Source organism: Haemaphysalis longicornis, unplaced genomic scaffold, assembly GCF_048455015.1.
Source record: "Haemaphysalis longicornis isolate Haplotype H1 unplaced genomic scaffold, Haemaphysalis longicornis Haplotype H1 scaffold_6, whole genome shotgun sequence".
Lineage (NCBI taxonomy): Eukaryota > Metazoa > Arthropoda > Arachnida > Ixodida > Ixodidae > Haemaphysalis > Haemaphysalis longicornis.
In genome coordinates, this window is record NW_027526407.1 from 15,743,065 (window position 1) to 15,758,656 (window position 15,592).

Sequence of the window (15,592 nt, forward strand, 5' to 3'; positions counted from 1 at the left end):
AGTGGCCGGCGAGAGCAAACGCAAATTACCCAGAGCTTATAAGGTGCCCGAACGAGCTTTTTGCACCTAAATTAAGGGCACATTCTTTTTATAGTAGTAAGGATGGGGGGGGGGGGGGTTAAACAGTGGAAGTAACGAAAGCACACGTAAACAGAAGTAGTGATGCGTAATGTTGTTGGTACTGCGCGCACTATGCTTGTTTTATATAGCTTCACAGCAGCCCGCCGCTTTCGAGTTGTCTCACAGGCACTAGCTGATTGGCGTAAGCGACGTTGCCTTACGAGACCCTGTTTGTCCAGGATATTCCATGTTTTAAGAAACGATTACTTTAAACACTAACAAAAGCAAGCCAGTTGCAAATACGGCCAAAAAACAAATCGACGGCTGACAACGGTCCCTGCATGAACATGGTAGCGCCATCTAAGAAGATTGACGGCAAGCAGCCCTGCAGCCGAATAAAGCAGTGCAAGCTCGTTTGTATACGGGCGCTTATGACTTCATTTCTGACGTCCTCAAAACACACGATTTCGCGGGAGAATCAAACTTTTAACCTAAATTGATTAATACTCACTGAATAAGGCATCGTTTGCTGCCGCACAATTGCGGCGGGCACTATAAAACACAAAATCTTTCGAATAAAACATACTTGTATTTTGTCCTCATGGCTCCTTTAAACCTGACTTCTTGCATTCTCCTCGTTCAACTTCATTTTTGACCGAGTATCTGCAATTCATTTTCTAAACAACCCACCTCCAAGATGACAGACCAGAAATTATTAAGGCCATGTGTGTAGTACGTGTTTTATTTCACTGTAATTACCTACAAATAACCTTAAAGATAGACCCATCACAATTACTGTGTTTGTGTTAAGGCTCACGTTCTGCCGACAAATTGTGCTATGCAGTGATAGCGCAAAATGCCAGCCCTAAAACCTCTTCTACTTCCCTTATATTACATCCTTTAAAGCACTAACACAAAATACCTTCAGGAAGGAAGAAATAAAAGTTCAATATATATATATATATATATATATATATATATATATATATATATATATATATATATATATATATATATGTTTAAAACACTGCACTGTTTTCTCGGTACAGTGTCTTGCTTTTCTCTGAAAGCACCCATTCTTGACCAATGAGCATTACCTCTCTTTATTCATTTCAGCTATACCAAACATCACTAGCAGGGACATGCAAGCGGGACTATATGCAGGTGAGTGAAGGTTTTCAAATATTCTTGTGGCCGTATCAATTTTTTCTAATCCTTACTAATAGAAAAGGTGTCTTGCACTTTGAAATACAACAAATATTTGCACTTTCTTCGTGAAAGTAACAAGCATTTTTTAAGTGGAAGATATTTTTATAAACATCCACATACTAAACATTTTGTTAATATTACATTCCGACACACACTAAATTCTGCACCTGTCAATACAATTCATAATATAAAACCTAGAACACATGTTGACGTTATATTTTGTCAATTGTTGCCGTGGTAAGAGCCCGTTAAAAGCATTCCAAAAATCCTAAAGGCAAGCCTTGCTACTACATTCATAGCCACGTTGTCGAGTTTTTTTTTTTTTTGTAGAATTTCCACAAGAACGCAGCACTTTTTGAAAACATTCCCATCGATTTGTTCTTCCCCAAACCTCAATATAAACGCCATAAACAAGATCGTTTCCTTTGAGAAGTGAGTGCTAATGCTTACGAGAGCACAAAGGTGTGCGGTACAAACTAAAATAGAGTGATGGTGTCAAAACAGGAACAAGAAAGGAGATATATAACAAAACATCATGCACCGCTCCGTCTAGCGGCGACGATGTTTGAACGCGGATTTCTTGGTTGTCGTGTTCGTTTGGACTTAAAATAGCAGTCCGTTTGCAGTTTTACTCACTGAGCTTTGACTTTGGCTCGCACGCAGTTTGGCTTTTAATCGCAGCAGTGTTGATTTGACACGTGGCAACAAACAAAGCTTCCCGTTCGACCGTCGTTGTCGGTTGACGGGGGCAGTGCGTGATTTTCAATTTTTTCACGTCCATGCACCTCCCTTCGCGTCCACACTGCTTCAACCGTGTCGGAATGCCTCACAATACAAAAAGTGTCGAAATAATGGAGTCGGATAAATATTAGCTGCATGGAGCAGGAGACCCAGGTTAGATTCCGACCACGGAAAGGTTTTTTTATTACCTTTCACCCGCGATCATCCTCATCGTCAGTAATGGTTAGTAGGCTTTCTTCTCGTGTGTTTGCGACGCACCATACGCCATCAGTAAGACACATAAAGCCTCGCTTTAAAATCCGCATTTTTAATAATATGAAAACGCACTGGAAATATAATTTTAGCAGACACTCCTTTCTGCGAAAATTGCTAAAAACAGTTGTGATTGTGACGTGGCAAAAACTAGCGACCCCTCAATTCTTCCACAAGAAATTTGTGTTCACGCAGACAGTGCGGAATCGCGAATACCAGAGAGCGCACTTTTTCATTATTGCAGATTAAGGAGGATTAACCTAACAATCACCAGGATCTCCGGACCTCCGTGGGTTTTAAACACGCTTTCAATATTGTTGAAGGTAACTCTCATATCACGACATAATGCATAAAACCATGCATCTATAAATTTCCCCTATTTGTTGTAAGGACTAGATTGAACTTGATATTTTTTTTTTTTTTTTGCAAACAACTTCTGGAATAATGTTTTGTGCATGCGCGCACCGAGAGCGAGCGCAAATATTTACTGCTTTGTTATAGCTTCAGCTACAACACTGACGATGGCGAACAGAATAGAATCATTTTTTTCGTATCCTAGGGGGCATGATCCTGGAGGTCGGCGTAAAAAACTGAGTAAAACAGCCTGACGTAGCCGCTCGCCCCCACGTTGGCAGGTGTACAGACCATTAAAAACATGTGCGAGCTACTCTTATCCATTACATATATTACTCAACACTCCAGTTATAAAAACAATATAGCAATGGCAGGCAACAAGGTGCGTGAGCAAGATCTTTATAATAACACAGAAATAAGACCCAGGGTTTACAAAAGGGGTTACAAGTAGTAGGGATTTTATTGTGAAAGCTTTCACACGCACACGAAATGATCCAGTTAACAACTAATCCTTGGATTATGCACAGAAGTGATTGCACAGTTGTTTTATTAACGAAATTCTAGTTTGGGATTTCAAAACGTATGAAAAATGGAAGAAATAAAAAGCAAGGAGAAAAGTATTACCGATGTAAACGTAATTATGTTCTTAGGTAAAGCGAATGTTCCTTTCTGGGATTAGATCTCCTATTTCGCAAATTTTTATTGGAGACATAAAGTCGATATCATCAGATAGTTTTGTTACGCTAGAATGATTTAATATAATGACACAAAAATGATCTGCAGCATGCTGTGTCATCCAATATCCGTCTTTTTGCAGATGACTGCGTAATATAACCGTCCCGTACTAACTTCACACGATACCGCTATTCTTCAACATGTCTTGTTTAATATTCACGATTAGTACCTCAAATGGCTAATGAAAATTAACTTTGCAAAGCCCGCATTAGTTTCTTTCAAGCTACGTCCCATTTATGTAAATTTTATGTCTGTAATAACGCCGCAATAGTTGCCACTGCCTCATTCAAGCACTTACCGTATTATCACCTCCCATGATCTAACTTCTACCCACCACATCAACTACATTACAAATTCTTCTAACCGTGCCATCGGCTTCTTGCGCAGAAAGCTGCCCTCCACTCCGACTGCAATTCAATTATTAGCGTACAAAACATTGGTGTTGCCTAAATCAGAGTACGCCAGTGCTGTCTTAGACCCACTTCAAGCTAGCCTTACGCACTACATCGAATCCGTTCAAAATCGTGCAGCGCGTTTCATTCTATCAGTATACTATTTCCGTCACAATATCTCAGCATTGAAGCGCCAGCCCCACATTCCATCATTGGAATCCCGCCGCCAAATATCTCGTCTGTGCCTCTATCAGCGATTATCTACTCTCTTTCCAGCAATACCCAGATCGTAGTTCCAGTGCATGGTATATCTCGCCTTTCTCACTAACTCAGGATGGATAGTGAACGTAGGTGTCCAACTACGTTTCCGGCTAACTTCGCTGCTTTTTGATCTTTCAACTTGCACTTTTGCAGGGTATGTATAATAGATGTCCACTAGCCGTGTTCAAAATGTCATGCAATAGTTTTTGAATTCAAATGCAGAGTTTTAGTTTTTTTTTCGTGTTAAGGAACATTTGCAGAAATGTTTTTACAGGCACAGGGATGAAACATTTTCTGCATGTGGTAAATGCCTCTGACTTTCTTCTGAACCAGAAGTATAATGGTGACGATAACGGTTGATTTTCAAAACTTATATGCATAGAAGAAACACAAATTTTATTGATTTTTTTGGAGAAAGAAGTGTAAATAAATAAATAACGTCTGGTGAAAACATGCTTTTTTAGATTCAGAATATGGATGTAGCAATGATAAAGAACTCACAGAAAAATTGTTTCGGAAACTGATATAGTTGAAGAGAAACTGTTCCTTTACACAGCGCAAATGGTGTTTTTAAGAAATCGCAATTCAAAGTTTTCGTTTCATTTTTTCAAATATTAGCTTTTGCGCGGATTCTGAGAAAAGCTAGACAAAGCTACTAGCATAGTGGACTTCAGACTTAAAGATCTCTTTATTATGTCAAAAAAGAAACCAATATCATGCGCGCAAAGTGGGTGATAAGCGACCGACCAGACGTAAACAAAGGTTTCGCCATGCATGCGCAATGCTATTTCAACTCACGCAGCGCCATTGCGGCTTACTGTGAACTACAAAAAGATTCCAGTACTATGCGCTATATTTGCAGACAATAATAAAAATAAATGGTATTAGTCGTTTAAAAAAATTAGCAGTGGCTTAGCTCGGCTGTGGCAGGATATACCTAGTGTGAGCTAAGGTGCTCTTATGCTTCGCCAATCGCTCTTATCAGGGATATGTTTAGAGTTAGATTCGCAGTCGTTGCGTTAAACCTCACAGCTGTAAGTGCATCGTGAGAATAATGGGACATCAAGCTTCAGGTATTGTTTACAGACGTCAAACATTACTGTACATTGCTAGGCCCGCGACTGCGCGGAACGCACCGACACCCCACCCCTCCACTGATCCCCCATCACCTCAGCCGGCCATTTTTCAAGCCCTGACACATTTCAAAAGCTTCCGGTCGTGTCTGCGAAATACGGTGTGAAATGATGGTATTGTTTTTGCGATTCAAAAGGCTTTTTATGAATAAATAACTTCCAGTTTAATTGTTAACGTGTAACTTGAACTTTTATCGAAAATTGTGACAAACAGATCAGTTCATCGAAGTAACCGAAACAACACGTTTTCCTATTACAAGATTTTAGATAACCAGTAATGTGCATTGCGATAGGATAACAAGAGGAAATATTTTAAAAAATATTTACTTGCAAATAGACGTCCAGCATTAAAAATACCTTGCAGCATTCATCGAGATAATGTTTTCAAGTTTCTATCGATCAGGGACGTATCAAAATATTAAAGCCCACTGCAAGCGAGTATATGTGCTCTTGAAAAAAAATGTGGCTTTTTTGTTACAGAGGCGAGGAGGACACGGCGAACAATGTACGCTGAAATTTACCTCGTAATTGACCGTGATTTTGCCAAAGCTTACGCATTCAGCCAGTCAAAAATCACGGCGTACTTTGCCATTTCCTTAAACGCCGTAAGTACAGGACGTTGATCCAAATACTGGATTATCTTAGCTTGGCGTAGCTTAATCTCTGTTTTGCATCCTCATTTATTGCACGGCCATATTATTTTACTTGTCTATTTAGAGCTACTAGAACTGCACTCGGTGCAGATACCAGGGCGAAGAAAACAGCATTTAAACCTGCCTATTAGGAGCACGGATAAAGAATTGTATAATATATGTAGTCTCTATGAGCATCAACGTGGGATATGTATATTTATTTTTCACTATTCTCGCTTTCAAGTGCAATCTTCGTTTCAAGACCATGGAATCTCCGAGAATTCGGCTCAGGCTTGTAGGAATCACAGTGTTTAAAACGGTAAGCAATTTTCAGTGTCGTTTGTTATGGGGTCGGTATAGCTGATGCCACAAATTCTGACAAGTTCTTATTAAACAGGAAGCACCGTTCATCGTAAGAGCCCCTGAAAATCCAGAAGTAATATTGGACGAGAAAACGCTTGAGGCCTTCAATATATATTACCGTGGAAAAGATGTCTACGTGATGTCTGACCTAATGTTTTTTATTTCTGGGTAAGTGCCCCTGTCGGAACCTAAACGAATATGAAGGTGCAGACAAAGAGGGCTGATATAGCAATATGGTGGTGTCCCGAAATTGTGCTGAAAGTGCCGTGTTATACAGTGGTTTGTATTTTTGTATTGTGAAGTTTTTGCACTTGCACCCAAAATGTCCTATGTCGAATGGAGTTCCACGGAAGCCTTTCGGGGGATCATTTCAGAGGCGACATAGGATACCATGACTACTATGGCCGACTTATCACAGAGACTGCTGGTACGTATTGGAAACCACATTTTCTTTTTATCATATAGCAAATACAAAAGTTCTTTAATCACAATTATTCTAGCGAGCAGCTTCGTGTGCTCGCTGATACCGTTGTACGCTAATACTCGCTGCAGAAAAGCCAAACTTTACTTTCTCTGAAAATGATGATGAATGATCAGGTTGAAGTGAACGAAAAAAAACGCTTCCCGCGTCATGAAGCAGGTGTATATTCGATTGCTCCATTCCGACATGGTGAAAGCGGTTTGTAAAACGCAGACTCATACATTAGGCCTACACATTGCATACTCGAGTGGTGCTATATTCACTGCCTAGCATGCGTAATCATGCAAACGGCAAATAAACTTCGCAGTTCTATATCTCGGAGTAGGGATGCGCTGAGCTAATTCTGCGATATGAATGTGCGTACAAACCCGATTGCGTCCAACTTTTCAGTGCCAACATGTCTGCTTACTGCAGCAAGTGAAAAAGTTTTTTTTTTCAATTTTAATTAATTAACAAACCGACAATAATAATCACCACCTAATTATGTGTTCAGCTTGGCACATTACCTCACCGTAGACGTGGTGTTCACGTAAATCTAGCGCATACTAAAAAAACCTGGTCGACCTAATTTTGATATCCCTGTACAAAGGAGCCAATATTGTTTCATACCGACCACTCCGATTAACGTCACTGGTGTAAAATCAGAATCAGCAGGCGATAAAATCAGAAATTCATAGATGGATGGAAGAACATAAAATCTCTGGGGAAGTGCAAAATGGATTTGGACAACACAGGCGCTTACGTGATATTCTGTTCGTGATAACGCAGTGCATTAGAATTACGAAAGCTCAGATTACACCCTTATGGATTACGTTCGTGGACATAAAAGGGGCATATGACAAAGTCGACAGACAACTGCTGTAGAGAATGCCGAAACTTAACGGCTTAGATGACGAGTTAATACAGCTCCTTATAGCAATCTATAAATACAATAGAGCGCACTTGACATAAAATTGGAAATTCGCACCGCAGGTTAAGACTCATCGAGGACTGAAACAACGATGGCCTTTGAGCCCAATGCTGTTTATGTTTTATATGGCCGTATTAAAAAGGAAAGTAAACGGAATCCGATAATGGTTCAATCTTACTCACCTGTGACAAAGCGAAGTGGTACAACAGCGTTTTCGGGGAATGTTATACACAGACGAAATTGTTCTTTCAGCTGATAACCAGAACGATATGCTATGGCTCATCAATATTAGTGGTCAGGAAGCCACAGAATTCTGGTTAAATGTTCGCACTGAAAAATCGAGAATAATGGTTTCATTCCCTGTTGCTCTGACGCAAAGTCAATTCAGAAGAGTGAATTACCCAGAGTCAAGGACGACAAATATTTGGAAGTGTGGATAAACGAAGGGGACAACCATTTAAGAACTCCCTAGAAACAACTTAAAGGGACACTGAAGTGATTTGTCAACATTGTGGAGTTGCTAGGGCAAATTGTAATCCGGAGTCCATAGGCCATCTTTCCACCACTCTGAGTGCGTTTACGCGAACTTATTCAGTAGAAAAATCAATTCCGAAATCATGTCCTCCTCTCTGCATCCTTGCCCATTTGTTTTGTGGCGTTTTCGTGTTACGTCAGCAGGAGGTGACTTGGCTTGACTGCGCTAGTGCACGGCTCGCCCACCTTCCGACAGAGGCAGTCGGCCCAGCGTTTAGTCCACCGGTTGCCGACGGGTGGTCGCAATTCGTTCGCTCAGTTCAAACTAAGCCACGGCACGATTGTGAATGGAAGAATGTGCATTTCTTTAATTTGTTAGTTTGTACACTGTATCAAGCTCAGGGTCTAGGTCGCACCACAAAAGCGCTACACAAGCGCACATGCTACGCTTCGCTGACTGGTACGCTAGTAGGAAAATCTAAACCTACTTCAGCGAAGTCAATATAGGTACTAATGAAATAAACTCAACTGAAACTTTTACCGTACAGCATAAAAATCAGGAGCAGGAAGCAGTTTTTGCGCTGTGTGAACACGCACAGCGATCTGCGCACGACTACGCATCTGCGAACGCTTTTCCGTATAAGAAATGCAATTGCTAGACGTGAGAAATTGTGGAAATTTGAGGGACGCTTACTGCACGAGCGCAATACAACAAATAGTCACCTAAGCTGCTTGAAATGCTAATATAAAATAAAAGTGTAATTTTGTTATACATTATACACCTCATATTTATAAAGCCGGCAGCGATGGCCCTTGGCCTAGTGGTCTAGAGCTCTAGGCATGTCATTTTGCAAGTTGCGAGTTCGAATCTCCGAAGATACGTTGTATTTTTTGTAAGTTGATTTTTTCATTTCGGCAAATGTTTTCTACACGGAGTTCCCCATTTTCCGGCAGTAACGTTCACTCCTCCCACGAAGGAGTTCACAGAACGCGCGCAGACTGACACTGACGCGCTAGCCAGTTCTCGTTGGCGTGAATTTGCCATAAACACCGGCTGCTTGCGGGCAGTGGGCACAGGCCAGAATCAGACGACCCTTGGCCTGAGGCGAACACGGTTTTTAGAATACAGGCATGAGTGAGACAAGCTCCAAAAATACGGAAAAAGCGCATGGCATATGAGCGCCTGCGGTGACGTGGAGGGCGTTCATCTATTGAGTTGGCCTCGGCTAGTGATTGCTACGATTTCAAGCCTTCCTGGAAGGCTCATCTTAGGAATTTTACAATCGACAACGTGGCAGAAGCGCGGGACGACAATTACTGAGGTATTGAAAATGCCCATCACACGATGCCGTCGGATGTCAAGCATGTTGTTTTACAGATCCGAAGCCAAAACTTGTTTGAATGCTAATCTTGGAGAATGTGCAATCGCGGTGCACCTCCTCCCGACTTCCCAGCCTTTAGTTGGTGCGGCCGCCGCACACCACGCATCGTAGGTTTTGTTATTTCGGGGATTATCAAATAATTACCCACTTATCAACCGGGTAAACGACGAAAGATATCTTATTTCGGGCCAGTCTATGCAGAGCAAGCAACAACGGGACCTCGACAAATTCACTTCAGTGTCCCCCTAAGAGTAAAGGAAAGCGAAACTCAGCTATCATGAAGCATAGAGCTCTGCGGGTGTGTAATAAATATGAAATATTGGGAGTAATGTGGAAAGGAGTATTGGTTCCAGGCCCCACACTTGCGAATGCAATACTCTGTCTAAAATAAGACGTTCTATCAGGCCTTGAAGTGAACCAGAGAACGGTAGGACGTTTGGCCTTAGGAGAGCATGCGAAAACAATAACGAAGTTGTGCAGGGTGGTATGGGCTGGGCGTCGTTTTCGAGAAGCTCAGAGCAAAATATGTTTTGAGGATGGTTGAGAGCAATGGGTCAATATAGGTGGACAACTAAAGTTTTTAGGTACCTATACATGAAAATCGTCAACACGCAGTGGCTAAGAAATACTAGAAGGCTAACGATAAAACACGGAAAGAACAGTGCAGAATCAAAGTGAGCGAAGGTACCCAAAAAAAAGCAAGGTATTTGCAGACGAAGTGTTGTGAAAAAATGGAAGCTAAAACGTCGTTAGACATGTACAGGGCAGAGAAATTGGACATCATAAATGAAAACTTCTCCGAGAGTTCCAAGGCAGTGCGTTTGTTTTTGCGGCTAGAGCACAATGCTTGCGAACTGAGAGCTTTGTGGATCGATGGGGATATACAGAGATTAATGGGGTCTGCATGGTCTGCGGAAAAGAAAGAGAAACTATACAGCACATAGTGTTGGAATGCGAGTGTAGTCATCCAAACCTACATTGTTGAAATATTGTACTTCCGGAATCCCCAGGATTTCAGGGTAGCAAAACGGTAGTTCAAGGCTGCCGAGGCGACGAAAAGAACATTATAATGCCGGTGGACGAAGTGTGGAGAGGAGATTATTACCCAGAACAGCTACCACTTGTAACAAAAAAAAGTATTTTGTGCCAGCCCTAGTATTATACGAAGAGTATAAAACATGGTTACGTTAGTTTTACTTGGTAAGATGACTCGTCGTTACTCCGCTATAAAGGGAATAGCACAAGCCATCAACATCATCAGACCGCCGCGGGGGGATGGGAAAACGACGTCGGCGGATGCTTTGGATTGCGGTGGGGGGGGAGCCCTGAACTTCAGGGTTGTAGAGGTGATGAAGAGACGACTGGAATGGTAGGAGAGGAAAAGCAGGGAACAGATCGGTACGCAGGGATAATAGTGATACGGATGGTAATTTAATGCAGCGGGGAGAAGAGTAAAGGGCGAGGGAGCGATGGGTGTTTAAAAGGGGGGTGGGCGGAGCTGGGAGGATGCAAATGTATTAGGTTATCTAGGAGTATGGCAAGTAAGTGGAATACAATAGGCACATAGGTTGCTCACAATCGACGTCCCGATTCAAAGGGGAAGCCACTAATCATAACCACCATCACCATCACCATCTTCAGGTAGGGTGCCTCAATTTCCCGCCGTCTGTACAGTGCCGTGGCACCATAGCGGCATCGAGTCGGAAACACAATGGAACCTACACGGAACCCCCCTGATGCTTCGCGTATTCCTTATGGTTCCCCAAGGGAAGATGGTGTAATTTTTAAAGCAAAGCTTTCTACCTATACCTGCCAACGGTTCTTTCTTGGAGTGGCCGAGAAGAAAGTCCATCCCGGCTGTGGATCGGGATGGCACTTTTCTCTCACGGAGCACAGCGTAGATGGCGCGGTGACAGGGCGCTATTACCCAGCGTTCACCGCAGGCAGGTGACTCCTGTCTCCGGCGGGCATATGTCGGCGGTACGGCATTGTCGTCTCTTTTAGCGACAGTTGTTTTGGGCCTATTTTGGCGCTGCTTCACGTCCATTGCGTGCTTTCTTCGCACGGCTTGATTAACATTTTGAACAGCACCTGCTGGGCAACCCGGACCCGACTGAAATAAAGGAGGGAGCGTACGGGAAACATACGTTATGGATTGGTTTGGATGCGGAAAAACAAAATGTTGAGGCCACATACAGGCAAATGGCCTCTAGAGAAAGGCAACCTTTTGCGCACTGCTTGCCACGAATTGGACTCCGTATTCTAAATGGGTAAATACCAATTCAGTTGTGTTTTAAGATGAATTACAAAATGCGAAAAAAGAAACTAGATCTGATAAATAGCGATTATAAATGTTCCCTCAGCTTTCTCGCAATTCACAAACTGCTAACCTAACTAGTTCGAATCGGTAGAATTGGCAATCAGTAAGCTCACATGCGAAATTGGTTCGGTGGCTGCGCTTGTGTCGCACGTTGGTGTACCCCGAGCTAGCACATTAGGATGGCTAGGTTCCCCTGTCTCGCCCTTTGAAAGTGCTCCTCTCAGTTTTCTTTCCCCTAATGCACGGCCGGGGTACAGTTACGGTGTCCATCGCTCTATCCCGGCCATTCCCGATGCTGCTGCGTTCGGCACACCGCCAGCGAATGTCTTACAATAATAATTAGAGCAATTACTACAGTATTAACGTTTGCTTCTCACTAACCAACCTTGCGGATTGTCTCCGTCATTCTAATACTACACTAAATTTTGCAAAAGGTGTCTAGTTTAACTCATTAAAAGCTACTGCACAGTTGCGATCGTCCCAGCGGAGGCCAAAGCCGTCATGAAAGGAATGGAGCCCTGAATTGATAATGGTCTTTAGTAATAGATTTCCAACAACACTGTCTAAGTGTCTTATGGCAGCTGATTGCTGGTATGAAGGAAAAAAGCCTGAATGTTTTTTTCAGTGAACGTAGCGGTGCTTCCCACTGCAAAAGCACATCCCTAAACGTCAATACTCTCGAGACGGACTGAGAATCCAGAAGAAGGCACCCGGTTAGCGATGTTCGCTAAAGAAAACACTTTTGGCGTCGATACTGATATCCGCTGAGGGTGGGCATAACTCAACAATACACAGACGGCAATTTAGCAGGCGCTTTAGCGAATCGAGCGGACGCCGGGTGATGCGGCATGCAAGGACTCACAATTAGGCGCTACAAGACGGCAGTAGTGTCTGCCCTCTGGTATTATCTTCATTCCTTTATACTTGTTTTGAGTCTTCGGTCAGGTTCTTATGCTTCATTTGAAGGAAACAAACGACATAAATTATTATTTCGGCTTCTTGGTTCGATACAATAACATACACAACAGATTGCAAGCTCAGCCAATCATATATGGTCGCCGCGTTGCTTGGTCATATCAAAAGGCTTCACGTGTGCATTGGCCAGTGCCGAACTTCTTTGTTTTTGTAGACATCAAAATGGAATAACTTTCTCCGGCACCGGTCCTGATAGTTAATTTGTGTCGGTATCTGAACGAGAAAAAGACCAGACCTAGGACCCGAAGAGTACAGGTTAAAAAACACGTCACCGTGGTCTTTTAACATCAAGACGTTCTGGTAAACACTAGCACCAGGTTCAAATTTTATAAAATGCACATTGCGACCTTCTCAACCTCCTCCGCCCCCCCCCCCCCCCAACTGGAAAAACCATTTTTTGAGGCATTTGTGGTAATATCCTAAGGTTACACTAGGCGATTAGCGACTTCACCCCTTCTTTGTGGTAATGACATACATAAACTTGTCAAATGTTTGACCGTTGCTTTGCTTCTATTGCCGAAGTCCGAAGAGGGGGCTACTCATATCTTCATACATAATTTTTCCTTGCCACTTCACTCTGGTATTGCGTAGTAAGTAGTTTTTTAAGACAACCACAGATCAGCGACTCTACCTAAATCAATACCGCCATATTAGGTACATTGTCGCCTTTCACTTAGAATTGCGGGTTGAAGACCGCTACTGAGACTTACAGAAATAATTTGAGCCGCTAATTACAGAAGTAGCAAAGAGGCGATTTTTAACGTACATTCCCTTAACTTCCTCTTTGAATGGCAATTCTACTGTTACGGTGCGGGCCGTGATAGTAACGGATAGATAAAAAAAAGACCAAAGCAGAAACGGATAGAAGAAGAGTACGGGGGCCTCTGACATAAAACGCATGTTAAAGACATGGCTGAGCCCTATGTGGGTATTTTGGGCGTGATAATGTGCACGAATAGCAACACCCAAAATTGATACTGAAGTGGCCGCCAAACATAATCGTCGCGTGGTCATGCGGCCACGGGTACATGCCGAGTCATAGTTGCCTCTACAAGAAGAAAAATGGGCAGAAAGGGAAGGCTCATGAAAGCAAATGGAGGATACAATCGGCGATTAGACATACTTTAACAATACGTACATCATTTGGACGGCTTAGCTGTACTAGTAATTTTCTCCGTGCTACCAGGATCGCAAGGATGCGCTAATATTTTGTGATCGTCGGACGTGGGCGTCTACCCAACCACCTGCTGTGTCCATCCGCTCGTTTCACCGTGCATGGGAGTGTGCTATGATCGAGAGGCGCCGGTTTCACGGCGCACACATCTTCACAGTTCACAAGGGCCTATCAGTAGACCACCATAACAAGTTCGAATATTTTGCGTACCCTACGGCAATAATTTACTCGCTGTGCAGTATGATACAAATACAAACAAGTGCATAATGTTGCGTGCTTAACAATACCCCCTAGAATCATATTGTGTAAAAGTAAACATTCCTGGCACTTTTGAACCTTCCTATAACAGAAATGTGATAGATACCATTTCTTTGCCTAGGTTACACGTATGTAGGAGGAGCGTGTCAAGATGACCGGGTGGGAATGTGCGAAGAGTTGCCTAAGAGCTATTATGGTGCTTACCTCATGACCCATGAAATAGCACACTCGTAAGTACTGTACATATAGGTGATACTAGATAAATGCGCTCTCAAGTTATTAGAGAAAATGATTATGTGAATAAATATTCATTAAATATTTTCATTATCCTTGGCATCAAACCGCTGCTTTAATTTTGTATTGCTGATCATTGGGGAAAAGCGTTTCCGACGTTCGGTAGGGTGAAATTCTACAAACGATGCAATCTCACAGCTTTGTGCAGAAGTTATTGTGATACCTTCTATATTTCCTGAGCTTGAGGGGCCCAACCTTGCTCCAACTTCATGCTCCAGGCGCAAAAAAATGTACGACAATTGTTGGCTTTTACACGTTGGAATAAACAATATAGAGAGTGAACACAAGGACGCTGTAGGCACGAATATAAAACGAAGCGATGCAACTGCCCAAGTAGCTTTTGAGACAACAAGTGGCGCTTACAGAATTTGAAGGCCGGGCGTGCAATGCTGAAAAGCACTCAGCTGTTCGTCAGCTAAGTCTAGTTGGCGGATATGCTCAGAATAAAAGGCAGCGACAATCGAAAAAATTCCCCGCATTTCCCCGAGGGGAAGAATGTGGAAGTGCGAATGCACGAGTTGAATTTGCGCGGTTCCGTAATGTTCGCGAAAGAGAGATCACACACACACACACACACAACTACAAAGAAAGAAAGATGCATTTATTCACAGACACCTATTTGTGTTGTCGTTGTACTTGATTGCTAGAGCGGATCTCAGCTTTGAAATTTCGTGTCAGTACTACTTTAAGCAGGTGCATTAGCCCTTCTCACGCCCGATTCTTGGCCAATCCCCCACGTGGGTATGTGCCATGTCAGCGGCCAGGCAGCGCGCGCCCATCTCCACGTGCGCGGACATCGCCGGTGGACGCAGGTTCAGGGTCGCTTAAGAAGTGCATTGCACTTAAAAGAGCCGTAACGACGACGAAGGTATGTTGTGCTTCTCGCGATTGTAGAAATAATACCTTTCGGGGCGCGTGTGTCGCATGATGATCGCTTTAGTATCCGCGTGTTAGTGTTTGAACAAGGTAGATGTAACTTTTCTGAACATAAAAAGAGCAGAAATAGAGAAGCCCCAGTGCATCATCAGGAAAACCTACAAGCAAGCTGTAGGAATACCCGTCATGGCATCCACGGAGCGCTTCCAAGCAATGGGGGTGCACAATACCCTGGAAGAGCTAGTTGAAGCACAAAGAATGGCGCAGCTGCACAGGCTCTCGTGCAGCGAGACGGGCCGCGCAATTCTAAGGTACC

The 15,592-nt window shown here is 43.0% G+C and overlaps 1 protein-coding gene across 1 annotated transcript in view; it reads left to right on the forward strand.

The window, feature by feature from the left end:
* The window catches only part of LOC144141411 (venom metalloproteinase antarease TserMP_A-like), a 74,355-nt gene that overhangs the window by 37,866 nt on the left and 20,897 nt on the right, over window positions 1–15,592 (forward strand). Inside the window, exons 5-10 of the mRNA XM_077672982.1 lie at window positions 1,177–1,224; window positions 5,618–5,742; window positions 6,014–6,088; window positions 6,167–6,300; window positions 6,507–6,559; window positions 14,228–14,336. Of these exons, the coding sequence (XP_077529108.1) occupies window positions 1,177–1,224; window positions 5,618–5,742; window positions 6,014–6,088; window positions 6,167–6,300; window positions 6,507–6,559; window positions 14,228–14,336 (544 nt within the window). The remainder of the gene's footprint in view (window positions 1–1,176; window positions 1,225–5,617; window positions 5,743–6,013; window positions 6,089–6,166; window positions 6,301–6,506; window positions 6,560–14,227; window positions 14,337–15,592) is intronic.